The sequence below is a fragment of the Dermacentor variabilis genome, chromosome 3 (genome assembly GCF_050947875.1).
Source record: "Dermacentor variabilis isolate Ectoservices chromosome 3, ASM5094787v1, whole genome shotgun sequence".
NCBI lineage: Eukaryota > Metazoa > Arthropoda > Arachnida > Ixodida > Ixodidae > Dermacentor > Dermacentor variabilis.
This window is the reverse complement of record NC_134570.1, coordinates 214,034,111-214,060,079: the sequence shown is the minus strand read 5'-3', so window position 1 is coordinate 214,060,079 and position 25,969 is coordinate 214,034,111. Positions and strand designations below refer to the sequence as shown.

Below are 25,969 nucleotides of genomic sequence, written 5' to 3'. Positions count from 1 at the left end.
CTTGAATTTATTTTCTTGGAAGCATAAAAACTAATTCATTGATTGACAGGTAATAAAATGCTGACTAGCCTGTCTGAGGCACTATCACCTTGGAGGTTCCAGACAGTCCTAAGCTAGAGCTGCCAGCACAGGGAACCAAGCTATTGCAACGCCAGAAGGTGGAGCAGCACACGAATCAAGCTTTGTCATGGAGTATTGCATGCTGCTGGGAATACCGTGCACGGTCTCCAAGCTGCACACAGCTCTGCACACGCACCTGGTCTCAGGACAGGGAGTTGCTGGTGGGGGGGAGGAGCCTGCAAGGCATCACGCTGGGCTGTCACAACAGGCACATGCCCCAGCCACAAACATAGACAACAGGCACCACTTGTGTCACTCATTACCAAAGGGGCCCGGGAACACTCTTCTAGCTAATCATAGAATGATCTCACTATTAAACTATGTCGCCTCATGAATCTCCTGCTGCAAAATCTTTTCGCGTCCTTGAAGCACAGCCAAAGCTGCACGTAGTTATCACACACACTATACAACTTTCTCTCTCTCTTTTCATTTCCACTAGCACACTGGAAGCTATGCTGGGGAGATGGCAAGGGGGCAAGACCCCGCCCAAAAGTTTACAGTCTTAGTAGCGAGAGGGCTTGTTGTGGCAGCCCATGGCAGCCACGGTAGACTATGCTACGCAGCACGCCACTGCTATCTTGGAGGCCATGTGCAACAGCCGCAGCTACACACAACTGCTAAGTGTAGACCGGCAGCGCAACAATGAAATTCTTTTTCTCTCTTTTTAGGATAGCAGATACATTTTTCATTTATTTAAGTCACAATCAGCAAGTATAGTATTACTGAGATTCGTGCGATTACAAAACCAGTCAATCGTTGGCAGGTCCAACTGCTTGCGATACGGCTGCATGATGACATTGCTGAAGCAAGAGCAAGCAACTTTTCACGGTTTTTGACATGAGACTGCAAATTCCCTGCTGCACGCAGCACAATAATATTTCACTCACTTGTTCACAGGAGCATTTAGTACAGATCTTCAATGTCTCCATACTATGTTCAAAAAGTGTTTCAGAGCCCCTTTAAGAACATGTAGAGCAATGCAGTCAGACAGTGCCGATACTTTGTGCATTTGTGTGCACAACCTATGTTTCCGGGCACCCAGTACTAATCTTCCATGCAACAGAGTCAAGCAGCTCAAAAATGACTGGCAAGCTGATATTGCACCAGAGCAGCAAAGGTTGAGATGTGCTGTATCTGTCCCCCCTCTGACGTCATCCTGCATTGTGGCTCCCAGCCAGTGCATGCCTCAGGGTAAGAGGATTAAGTGCTGCCAATTCACTGCACCCAGTTCCTAAACACTTACTCGTATTTTATTAGCACCACTACTTATGCACAACTGAACAAACAATGCATGCACGCACCATGATCCCCCCCGAAGGCATTTTCTCACAATGTAAAAAGTTGTATTCTCTGGAACTTGCAATCCTATCTGATTAAATGATCAACCATGTCACTCAAATGATCAATTATCACTCGGGCCCTGACGCAATGAAACATATTCCAAAACAAAGTGCTACTCATAGGCTTATCTGTGGTAGATGGCACAGAACAGCTATTTATTTATTTATTTATTTATTTATTTATCTATTTATTTATTTATTTGCACTGTAGCACAATAAGCACTATAGCAGGAGTGGGTTAACAGAGAGAAATTATACACAGTGAAATATCCTACAGTGATAAGGGTCATGTGCTGAGACTATACATCTTGGATGGCAGATACAAAACTTTGGGACAGGAACGGGCAAATAGACCCAGGTAAAGAATAAGTAAAACGATGCAATGTAAAGGCTGTGTCTACTGTCAGGTACAGAATCACAACCAAGAAGCATGTGCATGGGAACAGGCTGTGCTGTCATAAACAAACAGCTTTCCTTCAAGATGTCAAGTGGTGCTATGAATGTACCCAGACCTGCAGGAAACATGCCACAGCAGTGTCTTCAAAACAGCCTCACTCAACTCAAACTTCCGATCTCCGAGGCAAGGATACAGCAACAATAGATAAACAACTACACAGCATTTACCACAGGCTAAAGACAAACAGTGAACAGTAAGGTAAGAGTCTGTCATTTACGTAGTACACAAAGAAATGTAAAGATAAAGGCCAATATAGACAGATAGAAACAAAGGGAACAAAATGAAAATAGTAAGTCATTGAACATAAACAGCGATGCTGATGTCTATCCCATAAACATAAGTCATAGATCACATGTAAGAAGCAAAAATGGTAAGCATCTCTGGGACCACACCACAAGGCACAGAGATGTCTAGTACTTCATGATCAACAAGTGCCTTGGGTATAGAGAAAGTATGTGAACCAACTGCACATGTGCAAAGAGAGATAAGATACAGAGGGAAAGGAAAATGCTAGTAGTTAAAGCGTTCCAGTTGCCGACCCTATGTGGACAGTGGTATGTATTATATACACGCTTCCAAGTCTGCGCAGTCGCGAGCAAGAATTTGGAGAACACGGCATCAGCAAAAAATTAAAATACATTCCAGCACAGCTTTGCAGCCTGGAATTGGTTTAATACATTGTATTGGTCAAACACACACATGTAGGCGTGTGCCCTTGATTTCAGCCAAAATAGCCAGTCTGCGAAAAATAAAAGAAAAAAGATATTGCGGGCACCTTCGGTTCCCAAACTTTTGTTCGCACCTATACATGCAATCATGTAGTGCTGTCAAAAAAAAAAAAAAAAAAAGAAAGAAAAAAAAAAGAGAAAAGAAAAGAAGCATTTCGCAGGCAGCTAGTTTGGTAGCAATGTTTGGGGTTCCTTAAAGCATTACCAAGTTGACCAATGTGCTGGTGTAAATCCAGTATTTGTGTGTGCGACACGATCACAATGAACTATACTTAACATGAGTGAGAGTATGAGATGACAGCTGCCAGACTTCTATGAATGATTGAATTGATATGAACAAGCAGCATGGAGGTGCGAGATAGGTAAGAAATGCAGATACTAAATGTTCTCTGATGGTAGCACATGGTATAACTTAGATGACAAAAACGGGTGACATGATGGTGATACTGAATGAAGCCCGTGTCCTTTTATAGCCATTTGCGCGAGTGGTGTGGTGCAGCTGCTCACCTTGTTCGAGCCGTGACGACGCTCCCATAGTGGAATCTGAAACAGTGTTGTCGTGCTCGGATACTATGTGTGCCAGAAAAGAGCACGCCTCGCTGTTTGATTAAGTGGCCTAGTAACGATGAGAAGGGCTGTGAAAGTCAGGTACAAGCTTTGGGAGGAACGAGGAGGTAGTGCATTGCTATGCAGCACTCGGAAACCAACGCTCAAGGAAAACTTGCTTTTCAAGCGCTGTTTGAACGGATGCAACCACCGCCAGGTGATTCCACGATTTTCTTATACATGCCACCTGGCTCGAGCACAGATGGCATGCGAGAATCAGAGGTGAGCGTTGAATTACGAAGCTGAAATGACGATGCAACCACCATCCCGGCATCATGAACACGAGCATATAGTCACAACTCAAGTTAGTAGACAACTTGAGCCGCTGGGTTGGCATAATTTCTTATCAAGGTAATGTCGTGCCATGCATGCATGAATGCATGTCATGAGTTCATCTCATTCTTGTCATGCATGTCATGAAATTTATGGGAATCGTCACACCTTGACACAAGGATCATGCCATTTATGCCAATAATTTTAAAATATACATAACCGAAAAGCACACTCGACCACTCTGCCAGAGCCCTTATCAAGCTTCGAAGCGAGAATGTGATGTTTGTGGGGATGCGTGACTCTCACGCGTCCTCTGATATCTTGTTTTCCCACATAGCTTCCATCTCCTGCAGTGCGGCTTCGCCACGTGGCCTGGCGCCCGCGGTGGTTGGAGTGGTTGAAGCACAGTGTGAGAGATGGCGCAAGTGTAGCGCTGCTAGCGCCGCCTCACGGCGGGGTTACTTGGGTGCGGGAAAGACAAGGCGCTTCCTCTTTGGTTCGGGACGGAAAGCAGCACGGACGTGCCGCGCGTGCGCCGATCCATGCTTCTGCGAGACCGTCTCGTGAGGCCTCATGCGAGAGAGCCACTGTTCGCTTGACCGTATGCGCGAACGACCAGGCATTGGGATCCAGCAAGAGGCGAACATATTCGCTCGCTATCCGGTCGCGGTGAGTCGGACTTCCGCGATTTGTCGCGTGCCCATCGGCATGTTTTGTGGATAGCAACTCGGCTAGCAGGCATTGATCTATGAAAGGTGCAATAAATGCCCTTGTGATTGTTTGCACTACTGTGTTGTCGTTCCCTTGTCCCAAGAGTACGGGAGGAGAACCCCACAAGCTATTAGGCAACAAGTCGGGGAAATGCTGCACGATGACATCATCCATCCGTTGAAAAGCCCGTGGGCATCTCCTGTAGTCTTGATGAAGAAAAAGGACAGAACCTTACGTTTCCGCATCGATTATCCTTGACTGAACAAGATCATGAAGAAGGACGTATATCCCCTCCCACGGATAGACGATAGATTGCATCAGCACTGCAACGCTACATACTTCTCGTCGATGGATCTCAAACCTGGCTACTGGCAGACAGAAGTCGACAAAAGAGATCGCGAAATGACCGCTTTCATCATGCCAAACGGCCTCTATGAATTCAAGGTTATGCCATTTGGATTGTGCTCGGCGCCTGCAATGTTCCAGTGCGTGATGGACATGGTTTTAGCAGGACTGAAGTGGCAGACCTGTCTTGTTTACTTGGAGGACGCCGTCGTCACCGTAGAAAATTTCGACGATCGCTTCAGGCAGCTTGCGACAGTACTAGAGGCCATCAAGTCATCAGAGCTCACTCTGAAGCATGAAAAGTGCCGCTTTGCTTATGATGAGCTTCTGTTTCTAGGCCCCATCATCAGCAAATCTGCAGTCCGCCTCGACCCACAGAAGACAGCTGCCATGGCAAAGTTCCCGCAGCCCATTGACAACAAGACAGTGGGTTGATTCCTTGGCATGTGTGCCTACTACAGGCACTTTATCAAGGACTTTTCACGCATTGCTGAGCCGCTGACACAGCTAATTAAATATGACATCGAGTTCAAGTGGGAAACCCCGCAGGCCGACGCATTTCAAGAACTTAAACGACGCATGCAGTCGCTGCCCGTACTTGCACACTTCGACAGCACGCCGATACCGAAATCCACATTGATGCCAGTAGCCTGGGCCTCGGTGCCGTCCTAGTCCAGATAAAAGATGGACATTAACACATGATAGCTTACGCTAGCCGGTCGTTGACAAAAGCGGAAGGCAATTATTCTACAGCCAAAAAGGAATGCCTCGCCATTGTTTGGGCTACAGCGAAATTTCGCCCTTACCTATATGGCAGGCCATTCAAAGTCGTCAGCCACCATCGCACCTTGTGTTGGCTAGCGAATTTGAAGGATCCTTCAGGACGGCTGGCGCGGCGAAGCCTAAGACTGCAAGAATATGAAGTCACGGTAATATACAAGTTCGGAAGAAAACACTCTGACGCCGACTGTTTGTCACGCGCCCCCATAGATCCCCCGGTGCCAGACGACAAGGACGAGGACGCCTTCCTTGGAATAATAAGTGCGGAAGACTTCACTAATTAATTTAATTTAATTATGGGGTTTTACGTGCCAAAACCACTTTCTGATTATGAGGCATGCCGTAGTGGAGGACACCGGAAATTTAGACCACCTGGGGTTCTTTAACGTGCGCCTAAATCTAAGTACACGGGTGTTTTCGCATTTCACCCCCATCGAAATGCGGCCGCCGTGGCCGGGATTCGATCCCGCGACCTCGTGCTCAGCAGCCTAACACCATAGCCACTGAGCAACCACGGTGGGTGAAGACTTCACTAAACAGCAACGAGCAGACCCGGAGCTAAAAGGCCTTGTGGAGTATTAATAATGGAATACCGACGTTGTCTCTAGGGCAATTAGGCAACGATTGTCTTCATTCTCCCTTCAAAACAACCTACTCATAAAGAAGAACTCACCAGTCCGCGCCAACCAACTTCTTGTTGTTCCCTCAGCGCTGCGTCCAGAAGTACTGCACATCCTACATGACGATCCGACTGCTGGGCACCTCAGATTTTCCTGGATGCTATCGAGGATACAGGAAAAGTATTATTGGCTGCGCCTGATCGCCGACGTCGCCCGTTACATCAAGACATGATGAGACTGTCAGCGACGCAAGACACCACCGAACAAGGCGAGCGGGAATACTACAGCCGATCGGGATGGACTTGTTGGGGCGCTTTGCGACATCAACAACTGGAAATAAGTGGATCGTCGCGGCCACAGACTACCTCACCCGCTTTGCTGAAACAAAAGCTCTGCCGAAAAGTAGCGCAACCTAAGTGGCGAAATTCTTCAGCGAGACCATCCTGCTGCGACATGGTGCCCCAGAAGTCCTCATCACCGACAGAGAAGCAGCCTTTAGAGTGGAACTAACCCAAGCCACCCTGCAATACAGCCAGACAAGCCACAGGAGGACTACTGCCTACCACTTGCAGACGAATGGTCTTACGGAACACCTGAATAAGACCCTCGCCGACATGGTAGCAATGTACGTCGACGTCCAACACAAAACCTGGAATGCCGTCCTGCTGTATGTAACCTTCGCTTACAACATGGCGGTGCAAGAAACAATGCAGATCACGCTGTTCAAGCTGGTTTACGGCAGGAACTTGACGATGACTCTCGATGCCATGCTGTTGCATGTCACCGATGAAGAGAATTTTGACGTTGCCATCTATCTCCAGCATGCCAAAGATGCCTGACAGCACGCCTGCCTGTGGATCAAGAACCAGAAGAGGACTGACAGTCGACACATGTTATCACACAGCGCAGCATGTGCCTGCATGTATTGGAAGTTTCTCGAAAGCTATCGATAGTTCTATCCGCTCTCTGTTGTCAACGAACCTCGTGTAATCTGATTTCATCGCGTGACGCGAACGGTGTAGAACTTTCTGAGAGATACGCAGGCACCAGCGATCACTCTGGAACCTTCGATGACTGATGAATAAAAGCTGACGTACTTGACCCGCACATCAAAGTTTCGCTGATCGCCAACTGAGTTCGCCACCATTGTTGTGCTTTGAGCGTAACTTGTTTTTAGGGCACAGGCTGGCCCAATAAAACTAGTTTCATCATGCACAGTTTTTCTGCTTTCTTCACCATCACTACCACGTGACAATATCATTGACATCACGTGGCATGAAATCGTGCAATTCGTTGCCGACTCCCAAATTTATCAAAATGAATTGTTTTCTCATTCAAACTCGCTTTTTTTCGATTGCCCAGTAATTTAGAAAATTCTGCAGCTCCCTTCCGTGTAAGAAAAGTCAACCAGCATGTGTACTTATCCTGTTATTAATGTGAAACTATCCATTAAATACTGTTTTGTTGTAGCCTTATTATGTACAGCTCGCTCTGTAATTCTATTGATTATATTTTACTGTGTGAAAGTTGATTATTCAATGACCTGTCGCATTCAAAAGCATCCAGTTTGTCCATTGTACAATTGTAACACCACATTACTGTATGTTAGCGCATTTCTTGCACTGTACTTTTTGCACATGTATATATATGTATTCTAATTATTGTATGTTATAATCTTTGAGTGTACTCTCCCACCTTACATAATGCCTCTAGGGGCCTGTAAGGTATGTTTAAAGAAACAAACAAACAAACAAATAAAAATAAATAAATAAAAGGCAGAATTTCAATAGAACAAAATTTTGATATAACACTGCAAATTGCCAATTTTACCGACTTTGTTATATCGAGGTTTACCTGTACATGTTGTTAATTGTTTTATATACATCGAAACTATGTCATTTTCGACCGTATTCCAGCACACGATCATGCTCCGTGCACCGCTTGTGTCTGCCTCAGCGTTCGTGTAGCACTGACTTATATTGCTAGTCAGGTGCTCTTGTGCACAGCGTGCAACATAGTGCGCTGTGCAAAGCGCAACAGCTCGCATGCGATGCAGTCAGCGGAAGTGCACCACGCAGCAAGAAAGCGAGGGAAAAAAAAAAATGAAGGCGGGGCCCGTGACATATGCGTCACGCAATCCTTGAATTCTAGTTTGGGAGAACATGGAAGGAATTTTGTTTGCAGAGGCTAGCCTGGGCAAGTGGAGAGGGTGTCTCTCTTGGCAAAGGCGTTTGCCTCCTGAAATCATGGATTCACAGTGCTGAAATATTTCTATTTCAGCTATTAATGAACTAATTAAAAAAATTATTGTAGCAAAACGCTCCCTAGAGGGCACGTAATAACTTCTAGCATATAACCGAAATCTGTAAATGGCCTGATAAGGGGCCCTTTAAGGTCAGGCTTTCTTGCTGACTTGTTGAGTTTGAATTATCTGGTGAAGGCAAATTGCAGGATCAAAATATCAAAAGTTTCACCCACAGAAATGCATGAGTGCCAGCTGGGACCTTTGGTTAAAGTCAAACTAAAGAGGATATTCCATTAACCAGAGTCAAATTAAGGGGTCACGTGAAAAAAACAGCAATTTCCATCAAAAAATAGCATTTTTGGTTCTTGCTTGTTTCATTATCTGTATGACATCCCCTTAATGCCCAACAATATCAGTATCGAATATAAACATGAAATTAGTCAATACCGCAATGCAAATGCAACAAGTGACTGAAACATGAGCACACTTGAGCTACTCGAAAACAGCAGTATTTCCTACCACTGTGGGCTCTTAGCATAGGCCTTCTTGTTTCTGATACATCCTGCGGTAGTTTCGTAGTTTCGTAGACGAAATGAGAAAAATTGACTTGTCATCCCGGCCCTGCAAAAGTGGATGTCAAGCGAAGCTGTTGCAAAACGACCACTACAACTGCTGAGGTGGACATGCAATGCTTTAGTGATGGTTCGGATGCTTGTTTTGAGCTTGTTCTTTATTGAAATGTATGCTGTTCTGTATGTTGTATGAATGATTTCAATGAACGTACTGTTTGCTGCACTTTGCTGAGCCCTTGTAGCCTCTGCCTTAGAGGAGTATGAGCCACTGCATTTTTCGCTGGCTTACAAAGGTACGAGCCATTGCTGATGATGATAATTTTCACTCACAGACAGCACGCGAAAAATGCCAACCACCAAGAGGCTAACAGCTTCACTGCAAAATGAGCGTTTTTCTTGCCCCATCAAGTCATACTGCCAGTCTCTTTAAATCACAAGGTACAAAGCCACGTCTGCCATTGGTCAAGAGCCTTGTGTTCTCAGGTGAAGCTTGCCATCTCTATCACACTGTCTGAACTTAGGGCCGCTGTTGCAGGGAGAGATAGTGCTTTCTGTTGAGTGTTTGTTCACACATAGTACTATGTATGTTGATTCACATATTATATGCTTGCTGAAAGTTTAAAACGCTTATTTTCTTTGTTATTTTCATGCAACCTCTATGCATGTCACCAAATTATAAGGCTTAAATTTTGTTGCCTTACAATGAAATCTGGCATGTATATACTTGAATGCATGATAAATATGGCTATGCTATCTTCATTTCACTTTATAATTGTTAGTGGTATTTTAATTTGTAACAACTATGGTAGTCTCATAAGAAACCACACTAAAGAATATGTTTTTTTAATTTAAAGATTTTTATGCAGATTAGTATTTTGTTCTCACTGCCATGACGAGAAAAACAAGACATTTTTTCAGTGTTTTCTTGCGCCCATAGCGATGACAAATAGCTGTACAAATAGCAACCTTATACAGTAGAACTTTGTGTATTTATAGCACCACCAGATTTATGTTCCATAGAATCAAAAGCGAAGTTTTTCTCTGCGAGCCTCGCTGCCTTTCGTGACCGTGGCTGCAGCCTGCCTGTTCTTTTGCCGAATAGGCCAACTAATCTCAGCAGAGTATGCGCTCTGCACATGCTGCCGGTTTCCTCTGACTAATACCAGATGGCGGCGACGGCAGCCATGCGGGGAAAAAACAACCAGGAAGCTTGCCTTCACATGTACGTGGCTGCATGGTAATGAGGAAGTAAAGGCTTCTTGCGCTGCGTACGGATGTGCATGCTTTCTCTGAAACCACTATGTGTTCAAGGTATCCGTCGTGCTTGCTAGTAATCAGACTCTGCTTAACCCTTTGAAAGTTTTTGCCGTACATGTACAGCGGCGGTTTTCTGTCCCGCAAGGTCTTTGCCGTATGGGTATGGTTTCAACCCTCCGTTTGAAATTTTGCACCATAATGATGATGCATGCTTACTGAGGTGCGCCCACCTCTTAGGACTTGCAAGAAGCGTTTGATATCTGTGCTACCTTCTTGGGGAGATAAACAGAACTGATTTCTAGCTTCAGCGCATCGCGCAGACTGCGGCAACACCCCTTTTGCGGTTTCGGTTTCGCCGCGTGATCGCAACGGAGGTGCACGAAAAGTCATTTTTCTCTTTGTCGGCACTCTCTTGCAGAGGCGGTGGAAGTTGATTCCTATCTTGATTGGCGCTGCTCTTAGCTTGTTTATAACTGCTGCTCGCAAGGTGTTCTCGCTCTCAGCGGCAACACGCTTTCGCGGTTTCAGTTCCTCCACGTGATCGCAACGGAGGCGCGCGAAACGTAATTTTTCTCTTTGTCGGCACGCTATCGCAGGGGCGGCGGAAGTTGATTTCTATCTTGATTGGCACTGCTCTTAGCTTGTTTATCACCGCCGCTCGTGAGGTATTCTCCCTCTCTGCGGCAGCGCACTTACGCGAGAGGGTGCCTCAGACTTCTGCCCAAGGCAGCCGCATGCAGGGAAGATGTGATGTGTGCGCCAACACAACTCGTCGCTTCAAGAGAAGAACATACACGCATTTTAGGTGTGCAGACTGCGATAAGGCGCTGTGCAGAGACCCGTGTTTCAAGGAGTACCACACTCTGAAATACTATTGAACATTTTGCAGTTCCGAGTGATGCCGACACCAAAATACTGTTCCTAATTTTTTTTTTACTATTTATTCCCGACTTTATACATCTTGTACATTCAAGATCTGCAATGAAGTAATTTGACCACCTGGGAAAGTTTTTTTTCAAAATAATTCGACCTTCAAAGGGTTAACAAAAGGCTCAGTATAATTTGTGTGCACCCCCTTTGTGGGTGTGTCATGACTCTTCATGCACTCTCACAAAGCTTTGCTGAATATAGATTCCAACTCGTTGGATGTGCCACTTTTTCTTTTAGCGAGAGTGCACTAACGATGGTAAACAAACTGTGAATTCATTTCAGTGAATGAAAAATGCAAGATCTTCATACCAATTAAAAAGAGAACTAAAATACACTTATTATGGCCAGACTAACAGAATATTTATTGCATTAATTTTTTTTTTCTTTTATTGAGTGCTCTCGTGATGATGCGAATAAACTCTTTGTCTTTTTTCATACCCATAAAAATTTTCTGCTATACTGTGATTTGCCTTGCTACCATGATATCTGCTAAAACATCGTTATTTTAAAAAATAAATTCTGTATTTTGTTCTGTAAACATCTTTTTTTTTCCTACGCACTACTTTACTGATGTGCTACTGTTCTTTGAATTGTTATGACAACTGTTTTTAGAGACGATCCCGATATAGTGTTTGACTACGGGGCCTCCCTCTGTATACTATACAGGTTGTCCCACATAACTTGAGCCAAAGTTTTAAAAATGAAAGGCACTCCGGACGCGAGTTGCACCGAATGCTAATGTTGACACTGGCCTAGAGTCACTCAGGCTACTTTTTTATTTTCCCTTTAACTAACAGATTAGTTATGTTTCATTAATCAACCTTTTAAATATTGGCTGCGAACCCCAAATGTGATACGCAGAGTTGTAGAGCACCTTGAGAAACCTCTCAGTAAATTGTTTCCAATATGATATATCTCACGTGGTCCTTTTTTTCCAAGTTCCAAAGAAAGCCCGCAAAATATAAAAAGAATTGGCAGTGGTTTAGCTTGGCTATGCCAGGATATACATAGTGAAAGCTAAGGCATAGCATGGTTAGCCTTGATTAATCTTGACTGCAAGTCCAGGTTAGTCTGGTTGTCTAACTATGTTGCGGCGTTTAGCCAGTCGTTTGGCATGCTGTTCGTCTGTTTCCTGGCCGATTTGTTTCCTCTTCACCTTGTTCCGATGTCGATTCCAGGCCTCCTCCTGCTTATCAGAATTGTTGCCGTCCGCACCGCCACCTCAACTGTGGTTGCGGCGCACGCGATCTCTTCTTTTAATAATATTTGGGGTTTTACGTGCCAAAACCACTTTCTGATTATGAGGCACGCCGTAGTGGAGGACTCCGGAAATTTTGACCACCTGGGGTTCTTTAACGTGCACCTAAATCTAAGCACACGGGTGTTTTCGCATTTCGCCCCCATCGAAATGCGGCCGCCGTGGCCGGGATTCGATCCCGCGACCTCGTGCTCAGCAGCCCAACACCATAGCCACTGAGCAACCACGGCGGGTGATCTCTTCTTTTCAATCCTCCGACATGTTATCAGGCATGCGACGCAGCTGGCAAAGTGAGCAGAGGCGAACACAACAACGAGGAACGCGGTGTAAAGTTATGTGCTTCCTCGGAGCACGGCCACGGCGAAATCGCAAGTTCGCGACCAGTAAAGCTTTTGTTTTAAAAATACTGCATGATGGGGTGCTTGCACACTGTTATTGTTCTGCTGTCTAGCGTCCGATGGATGACCAAGGCCGGCTGCAGCGAGACTGGCCCGCGACAGGGTGCCATGCCTAGTGTAGGTATCTGGGCATGCGGCTCTTATCGCATGACTGCGCAAATGTGTGCTGCTGAACGAGCGTTGCCGAAGTGATAAAGCGTCTAAGGCCACAAAAAAGAAAAGATGAAAGCAGCATTTTGATTTTGCTTGAAAGAAGGAAAGGGTGAAGCGCATGGAAACGACGGAAGGCAATGACGGCTGCTACAATTTTGCCTTTGCACTCAAATGACCTTGTAGTAGTTTTTGAATTGAATGATGATGCTACAACTCTGAACATTAGGGTTTGAATAACAGCGGATAAATCACACAGGGACAAAACTAAGTAATGGTAAGAAAAAACTTTGGCTATATTCAAGTAAGATTATGCATGTTTTCTTCAAACAATTACTCTTTTCGTATTGGCCCAGTCTGCTCTCCTTCTCACACTTGCTGTCTATTCTTTTTTGATCTCGTACCCCACATGTGCGCGTCGCCTCGTGGTCGCAGTATCAGGTGGCCGCGCCTGGCTTCACACTTGTGCACCGTGATCAGCACGTCAGTCTCTGAGAGAGTGTGCTTGCAGGCTGTTCCAGTTTGCCGGATGTAGACCATACCTTATAAACCTCGTTTGGATGAATCCCAGTGAACTGCAATATATCCAGTGCTCCTCAGGTGCCCATATCCCTGCGTGTTCTCCACAGCAACGCTATTTGGCTGTGACTAATGTTGAGCAGCAGATATGGCTTACTCCAATAAGGAAAGAGCGGATATGGTTTTGGCTCTGAGTGTGTCAAGTGGACATAGAAGGCACGCAGTTGAGCTATTTCAACGCTGGCATCCAGGTATGCGTCCTCGCTCAATGATGATTGTGCATGCATATGAAACGCTGAGACAGACTGGGAATTTTATGAAGAAACGACATAAAACTTCAATCATGGGCGAGGACGTAAAGACAAATATTCTGTCAAAGTTTTCTTCAGACCCACATGCAAATGATCGTAGTATGGGTGCTGAAGCTAGAGTGTCAAAGTCTTCAGTGTGGAGAGTACTTAAGAAGAGGCAACTTCATTCATACCATGTGCAGCTGCACCAGATGTTGGAGCCCTGCGATTTCTGAAATCTAAAGGACTTTGCAAAGTGGATTATAATCAAGACGGAAGAGGACCAAGGCTTTGTCAACAAAATACTGTAGACCGATGAAGCTACCTTCTCATGTAATGCCCAAGTGAGCATCCACAATGCTCACTATTGGAGCGATGAAAACCCTGACTGGGTTTTGAAAACACATCACCAATATAAGTGGTCGGTTAATGTGTGGTGTGGAATTCATGGTGGCACTATCATTGGCCCCGTGTTTTTTGATAACACGTTTACAGGCGAAAGATACGCCAACAACATCTTTGATGGGGCGCTTGAGGATATTCTTTGCAAAGTTCCATTGGCTAGGATCAAGGATATTTGGTATCAACATGATGGTGCTCTCGCGCACGGCAGCAGCAAAGCTTGCAAATGGCTGTATGAAATATTCCCGCAGCAGTGGATTGGGGTTACGTCAAGGGTCAAGTATTCCGAACACCAACCACAACATTAGAGAACCTAAAAAAACAAATAAGACAAGTCTGCAACTCCATCCCTGATAGCATGATCAAGAACGCCTCGGAAGATGTGCCTATCAGATGCCAAATCTGCATTGCAGCAGATGGTGACCCCTTCGCATATGCATTTTAATAAAAGTGCACTTTTTGGGTTGAAAGTCACAGGCAAATCCTTCCGGCCCCTAACGCCGCCTCCCCACCCAACCCCATTACACTCAGTCAGCAAGCTGCCAGCTCTTGCCCCCCCCCCCCCCCCCATTTCAAGCATAAAAAAATAAAGCTATGTTCTTGTTCTCTTTCGTCTCCTTAGATGCTTCATCGCTTCGGCACCGCTCGGCCAGCAGCACACATTTGCACCATCATGCGATAAAAGCCGCATGCCCAGATACCTACACCAGACATAATGCCCTGTCATGGGCCAGTCTCGCTGCAGCCGACCTTGTTCATCCATTGCATGCTTGAGCCCCTAACGCCGCCTCCCCACCCAACCCCATTACACTCCGTCAGCAAGCTGCCAGCTCTTGACCCCCCCCCCCCCTTTCAAGCATAAACAAATAAAGCTATGTTCTTGTTCTCTTTCGTCTTTTAGACGCTTCATCGCTTCGGCACCGCTCGGCCAGCAGCACACATTTGCACCATCATGCGATAAAAGCCGCATGCCCAGATACCTACACCAGAGATAACGCCCTGTCGTGGGCCAGTCTCGCTACAGCCGACCTTGTTCATCCATTGCACGCTTGAGAGCAGCACAATAACAGTGCGCAAGCGCCCCCATCATGTGGTATTTTTTAATATTTTGCGGGCTTTCTTTGGAACGCAGAAAAAAGGACCACGTGCGATATATCATGTTCGAAACAATTTATTGAAAGGTTTCTCAAGGTGCTCTACAACTTTGCGTATCACACTTGGGGTCTGCAGCCAATACTGATTAATTAATCTGATTAATTAAACATAGCTTATCCATTAGTTAAGGGAAAAATAAAAAATAGCCCGAGTAACTCTAGGCCAGTGCTAACAGTATGCATTCAGTTCAACTCGCGTCTGGAGTGCCTTTAATTTTTAAAACTTTGGCTCAAGTTATGTTGGACAACCTGTATTACTTGCCATATTGGACGTGAGCACGTCAAAAGCTGTGGTAAAGGGTAAGACCCACTCGCAAAAAAAAATTTTAACGAAAAGAACTAGGGTTATGCGAATATTCGAAAATTTTGTATATTATAGAACATTATCTTTTTCATAGGTGTATTTGATACAGCAACCAGGTATTCGAAAATGTTCGAATATTTGGTTAGATATGAATATTCTAAGCAAATCTAATATATTGCTGGCTGTGCAGGAGCAAACACGGTTTTTAGAGTTTCTTTCTGTCTAATCGAAAAATATGCGAGTGATCTCGTGCCGAATTTTGTGACAATTTCGTGCTGCCGCCGAAATTTTGCCTGTAAAGTACGTTTAGCCACTGGACGCCCAAGCTTAGTGGAAAAGCCAGTCTTTCAGTAGCAAGGGGCACGGGTTTGCACACAGCGAGGGTGCTCCTGTGCAACGCCATCCCCAACCTGAGCGCGACAGAAAATGCGATGGGTGACATGACTGGTACAGGGTGAAGTGCCTCCGAGTTTATGATCACACAATATGGCACAGGTTGGCCGCGACAGATAGCTAGTAGGAATTACTCAATTTTCCAAGTTAACATGAGCCAAATACGCGATCTTTTAGGATAACGGCTTGCTAGTCTTATATTTTACTGTTCACAATGTAAGTGTGATGTTCCAGCATGTTAAAATAACACAACTTGCTAATAAACGGGTGTATGCATACCATTATTTGATATTCGATATTCGATGCTAAGTATTTGTATATGAAAATTTTGATGTTTGCACATCCCCCCAAAAAAGAAAACGAGCTCGGGTAGAAGAGGATCTCAGTGCAGCCCGGGCAGTCTGGACACAAGAGAGCCGGGCAGGTTTCATTGTCTGATTTGACCAAGCAACTCACATTGCTTACATACATTTAGAACGCTGCAGCACACCCATCGCGTTTGCATGAAACAGGCTAATGCCCTCCAAACGGGTGCAACGCTGGAGCATCTGCCAGACATGGCCATACATTTATTAATAAAGTTCCGATGCATTTTGGACGAAAACACAATAAAAAAAGTGTACTAACCAGGAAATTGTACGACCCAAAGTCACAATAAAGTTTGGCGGACTCGGCTGCAGTAGACATCTACGTAATTTCAAAGCGTTGTGCAAATTGATGCAGCACGCAACGTCAACATGCACCGAGCCAGTGGGGACCGAACTGCCCAAGACACAATTTGTTGTTTTCTATTGCATAGATGGCAATGAGATACCAAAACAAAATTCAGCCAGTGGGCGATGGCAAAATGCGATTCCTCCAGAGCAAAACACAATGCTCACTTCATGCCGCCTGCAGCATGCAGTACATTTCAAACAGCACTACGCTGTATGCACTGTGAAACAGACAAGTGAAGATGCTGATCACAATGGGTTGGCGGCAATAGCAGTGAATGCAATGTGCGACGACCTGCAAGAACATTTACTGCTACTCGAAGAAGAAACTGAGTGCATGCTGGCACTTTCCTGTGACACGCGAGCAAGCACTGCGGAGAAGCTGCCGTGGCTAATGCTCTCGACTGCTCGTGCCTTTTCTAGTTCTTATGGGATCTAGCAGCTGGAAAATGTATCATACGATGGCAGTTTGGCGATTTACGTGTTGTGTTGGCGCCGAATAATCACATTTTCTGGGAACATGTCAACCGATAAAAACGAAGCATGTTTGGTGATTTACTGAATGTTGGTGCTGAATGACCATGTTTTCTGGGAACATATAAACCAGTAAAAAGGAAGCATAACTGTATTAGGTCATTTTCTATGTTCTCGATTATGAATGCTGATGCCAGGAAATTGTACAAAATGGGATTGTATTGAGGTTCTACTGTATTTGAAATGCATGACTTGCAAAAACTGAGAAAAGATTTAAAAAGAAGCAATAAATATCTCTCAAGTCGTCACCTGGCACAAATATGAAAAATGCAGCAGAGACACTTAAGACTGCTTACGTGTGGGAATGCAAAAGCATTATAGTCCTTTTTGTGAAATATTTTTTTCCGCACATTCCTCGTCAGCGCAAGCCCTTGCCTGCGTTCTAACTGCATCTCGCTAAGGCCAACTCAAAACAAGCCAAGCGTCTCGGGCGCTTGCTTGCCCATGAGACATGCACAACTCGAAGGGCCGCTCAGTGCTGTTCAATGGGACATTGATGCTTATTATTTTATACACTCATTTTATACACTAATGACATGGCACCACCTCGTCCCCATTGGCTAAGCCATCATGTGTGCAGTGACACACGCACTAGGCCACTCCTTGATTCAGCAATAACTGTGGAGTCACTGTGGCATTGGGGAAGCGTGCTCGTCTCGCGCCCCGGAGGCCTGGGTTCGATTACCACCCAGACCGAAATTTACCGAATTTTCTTTCAGAACCATTATTTACTTTGTTGACAGGAACCTCCGTGAAAATCTGACATCAATCCAAGCATTTTGTGATGTGGTTTTACACCTTGCGCCATCGGCCATTTCTGGTACCATCGTTCAGTCGACTACACCGATGGATCTTTACGTAATGGGGGGCAGGTAATGCTTTTGCAATAAAAGGTTTTGTTCTTGCACATATACTCATAATGGAAGTTTGTATAATGTACAAGAGGTGCTCAGATGATACAGTTTTGTGTAGGGGCCCTTAATTTTCTGTCCAAATACTACAAAAAAAGTTGAGAAAATTGGATTCTTTTACGAACATTTCAGAGCACTACATGAAGAAACAAGACGGAAACACCAGGGTGTCTACCAAGTTGACATATACAAATTCCCCGAGTTTTCCAGGTTTTCCCTGAGTGCCTTTGCAAAATTCCCTGAGTGATGCAGAACTATGTTTCGTGTCAAACGGGCTGAAACCATATCGCCCGATGCTGTCACTTTCTAGTAAGAATACGACAAAGTAAAAAAAAAAAAAAAACTTAGTCCAATTTGAATACTAAGGAGTATTGTTTATGTTATTCAAAAAGAGAATAGAAGGGAGGGATTAGTAAAAGGCACAGCATATAAAATGTCTTCGAAATAATTGCAAATAGAGTCGGACATTCTCAAATACGAATAAAAAGGAGATGCATAAAAAAGCAAATATTTCCGAATATGAGCTATTTCTATCAACTGATAGCAAGCTCATTGGTACGAGGCTCTAACTTCGTCACAATTGAGATTCTCTCTCAACAGCTCGTAAGTAAACCTCAACTGTCCTGACATACTCTCAGCCCACGCGCGACGCCTCAGTGTTTTGTTTCACTACGTTAAAGAGTTTATTTTGGTTTGGATGAGGGACACCTGCATCTCGGCATCAGCCAACACTGTTTTGTTGAGCTCAAGCCCCTTCAAAACAGCAGCAGCACACTTCCTTTCCCGTTCATTCCTCAATGTGTAAATCCTTTCTGTTCTTGTCCTCCTTTCACCATTCGTTCGCCCCACAAACCATTCGAAGTACCTTCTTGGTCAGGTGCCTAGCCCACGTCCAACTTTTTGAACTCCCTAGGGGTCGCGAAAACGTCAGAAAAATCGGCCAGTTGGAAAAAAATAAATGCATGTCATTTACTGCCGTTAAGGGCTCAAAACGCAACAGGCACATTCGAAAATGCTCTGAAGGCCTGTCGGTACAAGTATTAGGCATATCGGTGCTCGTACTGTGACAGGAAATACCGCGTGTACGCGTGTATAATTAAGGAATACATACTGTTTCCCATGGCAATAGCCCCTTCCCTCGCTTATTATGCTTCACTGCAATACTTTTTCGTGAGCTTCACCAAGTAAGACTTCTGTAGAGAGGCGAAGCCGACTTTCGGGAACCGGCATTATAAAACGCTCCGGGCTTACGAAGCTTCTAAGCCAATCGCGAGGACCACAAAGGCAGAGTCAGTGCTATTGCTGACAACAGCGAATTCTTTCAATAAAAAACACGACACCCAACGGCAAGAAGCTTCATAGCGAACGTCGAAGCAGCTAGGCCTAGCGTTACCACAGTGATGGCTACGGTTGCCAGCGGATCTGCGTGCGAGAGCGCCGGTTCGAGGCAGCGAGGTAATCAAAATGGCAGAAATGGTGGCTTTGACTAATGCCATTTCAGACATGCGGTCACGGTAAAACGACCGGAAAATCGGACGGCGAAGAGTTCTTGCGTCCGAAATTTCAGACATTCTGATACATTGACTCTATGGGGTACGTGGTGGTGCCGCGAAGCCGTCCAAATTATCGGGAATCCAGAAAGTCGGTCGTTAAATGTACACTGGCAACTCCTCCAGCCGACGATAGGGCGTCAAAGACGATTCATTACGATTCTTGTCTGTTACTCGAGCCAGCATTACCTCAACTTTCGACCCTTTCAATAAAATTACAACTAATTTTCCCTGATGGAAGCACAAATTCCCTGAGTTTTCCCTGAGTTTTTCCAGACTACTCAAAATCCCTGAGAATTCCCGGTTTTCCCGGTTGGTAGACACCCTGAACACAAGTTGACAGGACCAGGTGCTACTAACAATTGCTTATTTTTAGGGATATGCGAATATCAAATTTTTTTAATACAAATCAAATACAGTGAAACCTCGTTAATTCAAGTCATTGGGACCGCAAAAAATATTCGAATTAAGCAGGTTTTCGCATTAACCAAACATACAAACAAATGCAATCCAGGCAAAAAATCTCGCTGCAGGAATGCGCTACCTTCATTCGGCAATATTTGGATTACTTAAAGTAATCAGAGATGCTGGTTTGGCATGTCCTGTAGTTCGAGGCTCCAAGGGTCATGTTTTCTAGTTGGTCAACTACATGCAGCATTTGAGAATTTTCACCATGGCACTCGACAAAGCTGCGGATAACGTTCAGCAATCCGATAACTTCCCTGAGAGCGGGTGCTCGAGAGGGCTAGTTAGCGTCGTCGTCGTCGCTGTCATTGCACATGGTCGCATCAGTGGTAGCTTCACTCTCCAAGTCTGAGTAGCATGTTTGTTGATCATTTTCAAAGTGCAGATAGTTGGCGAAGCCGACTGCACCGGATTTGCTATCCTCTCAGGATAGCAAATCCGGATAGCAAATTACATGAAATCTTTTTTGAAATAGGTTTCTCAGAAGAATTGGAATCTGCAATAAAAAAAGCTTTACTCTGAGCAGTCACTTATGGTGAAAAAAATCGACCCTGAAAGGGTTCAGGCTAGGCTGCATCACTTGCGTCGGTCCCTGTAGCTTTTTCACTTGATTCGAAGTTGACACAGACCTATTCGCTGCATGGTGCTCAAAAAGCCAGAAGACGCTTAGCCAATGAAAGCAAGGCAATACCAGCAACTTGGTTCGTGCACACCATTTTTGCAATCTTAAGCACATGGATCACGCCCAAGAAATTGAGCGAAGCACTACACGATACCTGAATTTTTTGGTTGCCGTTACACACTACTTCTATAGAGCAGGCGATGGTGCTGCGGAGAAGTCCAAATAATCAAGCAGATCCAAAAGAAGCATGCACCAGAAACATTGGTCTTCCACTATTTCTGCATGGGCCACACCTAAAGAAAAATTCATATCCAAATTAAAAAGAAAAGGTGTGGTTCTTGCGTTGCAGTATGTTTTGTGGTCTTAGTTTTTGTGCCACCTGCAGGGGCCTTTTCTTTTTGGTAAGTGTGCATGAACAAATTTTTAGTACTAGAGCTGAGAGTCGACGTCTTGTCTCTTCCAGTTCATTGCCTGGTGCACTGTGTCACCACTATAAACACTATGCAACTTGCCAAATGACACCAATGGTGGTTTGCACGGTTTGTGTGATGTGAAATTTTCTTTTTTCCACTAATGAGTAGACACAGCCTTGTGCAAATCTGGACAAAAGGGATCCCACTGAAAAGTTTATGTTTCTATTTATGTTTCTTGCAGTCTCCTAACTGGAAGTGTTGAGGAGAGGCTACAGAGTGCACTTTTTTTTTTCACCTGACCGCTGAATGAACACCTTGCGGATCCACTGTTTGTAAAGCAGCCACTTGACGGCGCAGGTAGAGAGCATTGTAATGAGCCATTTCCAGTAATGTCTAATTTGATAACATGTTCTGAATGCATAAATTAATTGAAACATGCCTTTCTGAAGATTGCATCAGTGTAGGCCAACAGCGCAGCAACAAAAGACAAGCGACCACAGAAAGGGCCAATCGCTCGACACAAGGAGCAATGGGTACCATAGAAACATGCTCGGCTGCTGCAACGTTTAGAAATGCTCCTGGAGGGCATGCACATATGGGAGACAAGCAGGCCCCAATGTGCACAGGAGCTGCTGAACACACCTGCAGCAGCTGTCGTTGGTGGCAGAGGTGGTGGTGACTGGGGTCGCCTGGGTACGGCTGACATGCGACGCAAGCGGCGCCGTCGCTGTGGCCGTGACCCTGCATGCGACAGACAGACTAAGTTCCCTTTGCACACTCAAGGTGACGCCATTCAGTTTTACACAAAGATTAACAGAGGGCGCTGCAATACCTCAGCCACCATGAGAATGCATTGGGCATGGACACGTTAAGCCACGCATGCTGCAGCTTCATATAATACTATCTTTTAGCCAAACAAGACCAACTAAGTGCTCAACACTTACACTTAATACATTCAATTACATAATTTGCGGTGCATAAATAAATTATGGCAGTTTCAACTATGCTTGTCGCTAAATCTGGACACTCTTTGGCAATTATTTGCACACAGTATGAACTGTTCCAGTGGTGCCCACCCACACATGAAGGAGGTAAGTGAACTTCTCCTGACTCCTTTTTTTAAATGTGCAGACTTCATTGTCCCCGTAATGTTTGTGCATGCAGTGCTTGGCCAAAGCATGCTCACAGCTGCTGAATACCCAAGGCTTTTCCTCTTTGTGCCATTTGTAAGGAAACTATTCCTTGAAGTATGGAGCCATAAATGGCAGGCACATCACACCCGTATTCCTCTCCCTCTCAGATATGCTGAAATTGGGACAAAATGTGTCACTCATCACACTTGCACCCACACACTAATTCGGGTGGTGCTCAACTGGACAGCAGCAGGGGCAAGCAGTAGCACAACCTGACACAATGGCCAAGCTTCCCGTGGTGATTCAGCACAACTTATGGCAGGGAACTCAATGCAAATTAAGCTCACTTAAAGATAGCCACTGGCACCCCCCATTGCTGTTCCAGTAATAACTGCATGCTTGACCCCCCATCATGATCCTTTAATAACCCTTAAAGGCCCCTGTTGAGGTATCTCATGTGGGGGCAGCATACATAGGATAAAGCCAGAAACACAGTCCCATGTGACGATAATAATAAAAAAATACAACACGGCGGGATACAACTTGTACAATGCAGTGAAATAGAAAAAAGAAATTACAGCTACAACCTACACAAACAACACAACGAAAAGGTACAAATTCAACCAGAATACGTCAAGCAGCAAGACCAGGAATGGAAGCAGCCAAGGAAGCTTTGGAGCAGCTCTGGGAGCAGCAAATTTTGCACTCTGGAGCAGGTTTGGAGCATGAGCTTGGTAAATGTCAATATGAGTGAAATACAGGCATACGATGAAAAGGTGTTCCTTTCTTGACTTAGCAGAACTACTACTAGATTACGGCACATTAGTTCTGCAGAAGCCTGGAAGGCGAGCGAAATTCGCGACAGGGAAAAACTGTCAACCACCTGACTGCAGCATGAAGCTACAAGGAAACCCATACAGGGTTCTCAGAAATCAAAATAAAATTACATGTCGGATGTGCCAACTAAAAGTGGCCAAGAAAAATATCCGAAGACTTTTCGTTCATATGCTGGTGTTATGCCAGTTAAGAATTTTTGTTTTTCCTGTGAACAAGCAACTAATATTTCTTTTAATGAACTAACATTTACTGCCTTACTTATTCAATAAAATGCCAATGCAAAGTTTGTGTAAAACGTCAAGAAATGACTGATAACCACATATATAGCGACCTAGAACTTGTGTGGTCCTTTTTCTCCCAGAAACAACAACACAAAAAAAATAAAGCAAGGCGAGGCCTACAATTTTTTTTAATCCACGTGACGCGTCCCCGCACCAATAATACAAGCGCTCTCCTATGTAAACGTCATCAGTGCATTGCGTATATTATGAACATGCAAACTTGGGTCACGGTCTTGTAACAGTTCAGAAGCGAACCGTTACGAGATATTGCTACTTCGCATGTGATAGGGACCGAAGGTGGAGGCCAATAACTGTCGACACAACAAGAAAAAAGTGTGGCCGCTCGTTCCCAGTGCCACTGTTTGACGTGGTTTGCGTAAAGATTGATGCGATTTTTGGTGCACAGAAGGGTTGTCACGGTCACAGTGTTCTTTTTTTTCTTCATTCCTTCCTACTTATTTCATGGGCTTTCTTTCTTCTCAAAAGTCTCCACAAATCCTAGGTTGCTTTGAATGTTGTTAGCGGTCACTTGTCAATGTCATCCACAACTTTTTCATTTAACATAAGATTTATTAGGTAAAACTTATAAATCCAGCTAATTAAACATATTCGTGCACAATCAATGAGAAATATTGAGAGTGGCTACCATGAACAACACCTATCAAGGTAAAGTGAACGCCGTTCACATAGTGCCTGCCCTCTGGTGATTTTTTATTCAGTTAAGATGGCAGAATACCGCAGAATAAATGTAAAGTGTACTTTTTCCAGTATTGCCAGGGTGTCCACTCAGTTGACATCTTCAAGTTCCCTGGCCACGTTTTCCCTGAGTGCCTTTGCAAAATTTCCTTAGTGACAGAGAACTTTGTTTTCTGTCAAGACGGACTGACACCATATCGCCCGGTTCTGTCATTCCCTAGTAAGCATGTTAAAAAAACAAACTACCTAATTATGTTCGAATAGTAACTTAATCCAGTTTGAATAGTAAGGAATAGTGTTTACTTTATTCATAAAGAATAAAGAAGCGAGGGGTTAGTAAAATGCACAGCAAATGAGATATCTTAAAAAAAAAAGATGGTAAGAACAATTGCAAATAGAGTTGAACATTCTCAAATACTAATAAAAAGGAGAAGCATACAGAAGCAAATATTTTAGAATATGAGACATTTCTGTGAACTGATAGCAAGCTCATAGGTATGAGGCCCGAACATTGTCAAAAGTGAGAGTCTCTCTCAGCAGCTGGTAATTGCCAACCTCAACTGTCTTTGCATACTCTCAACTTCTGCACAACGCCTCAGTGCTGCGTTTCCCTTCTTTAAAGAGTTTATTTTGGTTTCGATGAAGGACACCTGGATCTCTACATCGGCCAAAACTTTTTTTTGAGCTTAAGCTCCTTCAAAGAAGCGACAGGTTTTACTAAACTAGATGCCACCATGCAGAAAAAAAAAAAAGGAATTCATAGCATTAACACGATATAAAGCCAGCAGGCAATGAAACCAAGGAAAGCATAGAGGTAATTAGCTGCGGTTGAAATTGAAATGTAGAAAATAGTGAAGAAAAGTGGAAATGAAAGTGGACAAAAAGATAGCTTGTTGCAACCACAGCTAATTACCCCATGCCTACCTTGGCTTCACTGCCTATTGGCTTTATATGGTCATGACTAACAAAAATCGAGCCAATTTTCTTTCTCCTTGTTCACATCATAAAGAGAGACTCAAGCAACCCCGGTGAGCTTCTAGCAGACTGTTTTGCAAATCTGAGTGAAGGCAATGGGCCACCTCAACTAATTCTCCGACCTTTACCCCATCCTACAACCAAACACCCAAATTGGCATGCACTGTCTGTACGACCCATGCTTTCCTTCGAGGTCATCCTTAAATAGGCGCCACTCTGTCTGCGTCACGCAAAAAGCGCCATGGCCTCCTCTCCAGTCTGCTGCTGAACACTGGCAGCTCCATTTCCTTTTACTAAATGGCTTTCGTGCCAGCAGACACATGCTGCACCACATGCTTGTCAGGGACAGCCGGACAGCCACCTGTGCTGGAGGCTGCAGAGGTGGCGGCGGCAGCACTGTCCACAGAGAGCTGCACATAGAAAGTGGCCAGGGGTCTCCGTCGGCTGCTGTCGCCCAACGGCTTGCCAGCTGACTCCTGCAGGATAGTTCAAATCCCGCCTTGCACAACTAAGACCCAAGAGCAGCACATAGCTATACTGGCCGCACTTTCACTGCACTAAAACAAAAACGAATTATGATAACATTATTTTCACCATGCGAGTGTCCAAGCACTGACAGGGGTGCGACTGCCCAAAGTCATTTTGGAGCAATTTTTGAAGCAAGTAAAATTTCGTTCTGGAGCAGTTTTGAGACGACAAAGTTGCACTTTGTAGCAGCTTGGAGCAGACTAAATTTCATTTTGGAGTAATTCAAAGCAGATAAAATTTCATTTTGAAGCAGTTTAGAGCAGGCCAATCTGAATTTTGGTGGAATAATGGAATATGACAGCGCACTTCGATACCACGATGAAACACGAAATAAACCAACACGAAACACATAGCAGAAGTGCACTTGGTAGCTATAACGTACCAGAATGGAAGAGTGGGTCGAGCGGCGGGATAGCGTATGTTTTCCTGTAAAGCCAAAAACATCGGTGGCACTATGAG

At 44.6% G+C, this 25,969-nt stretch overlaps 1 protein-coding gene across 5 annotated transcripts in view; it reads right to left on the bottom strand.

The window, feature by feature from the left end:
* Exn (Ephexin) overlaps positions 1-25,969 on the bottom strand; it is a 197,379-nt gene that overhangs the window by 76,418 nt on the left and 94,992 nt on the right. For all 5 annotated transcript variants that reach the window (XM_075686831.1, XM_075686833.1, XM_075686829.1 and 2 more), the window contains exons 8-10: positions 25,344-25,458; positions 21,703-21,801; positions 257-296 (exon numbers count right to left, since the gene is read on the bottom strand). In XM_075686831.1, the coding sequence (XP_075542946.1) occupies positions 257-296; positions 21,703-21,801; positions 25,344-25,458 (254 nt within the window). The remainder of the gene's footprint in view (positions 1-256; positions 297-21,702; positions 21,802-25,343; positions 25,459-25,969) is intronic.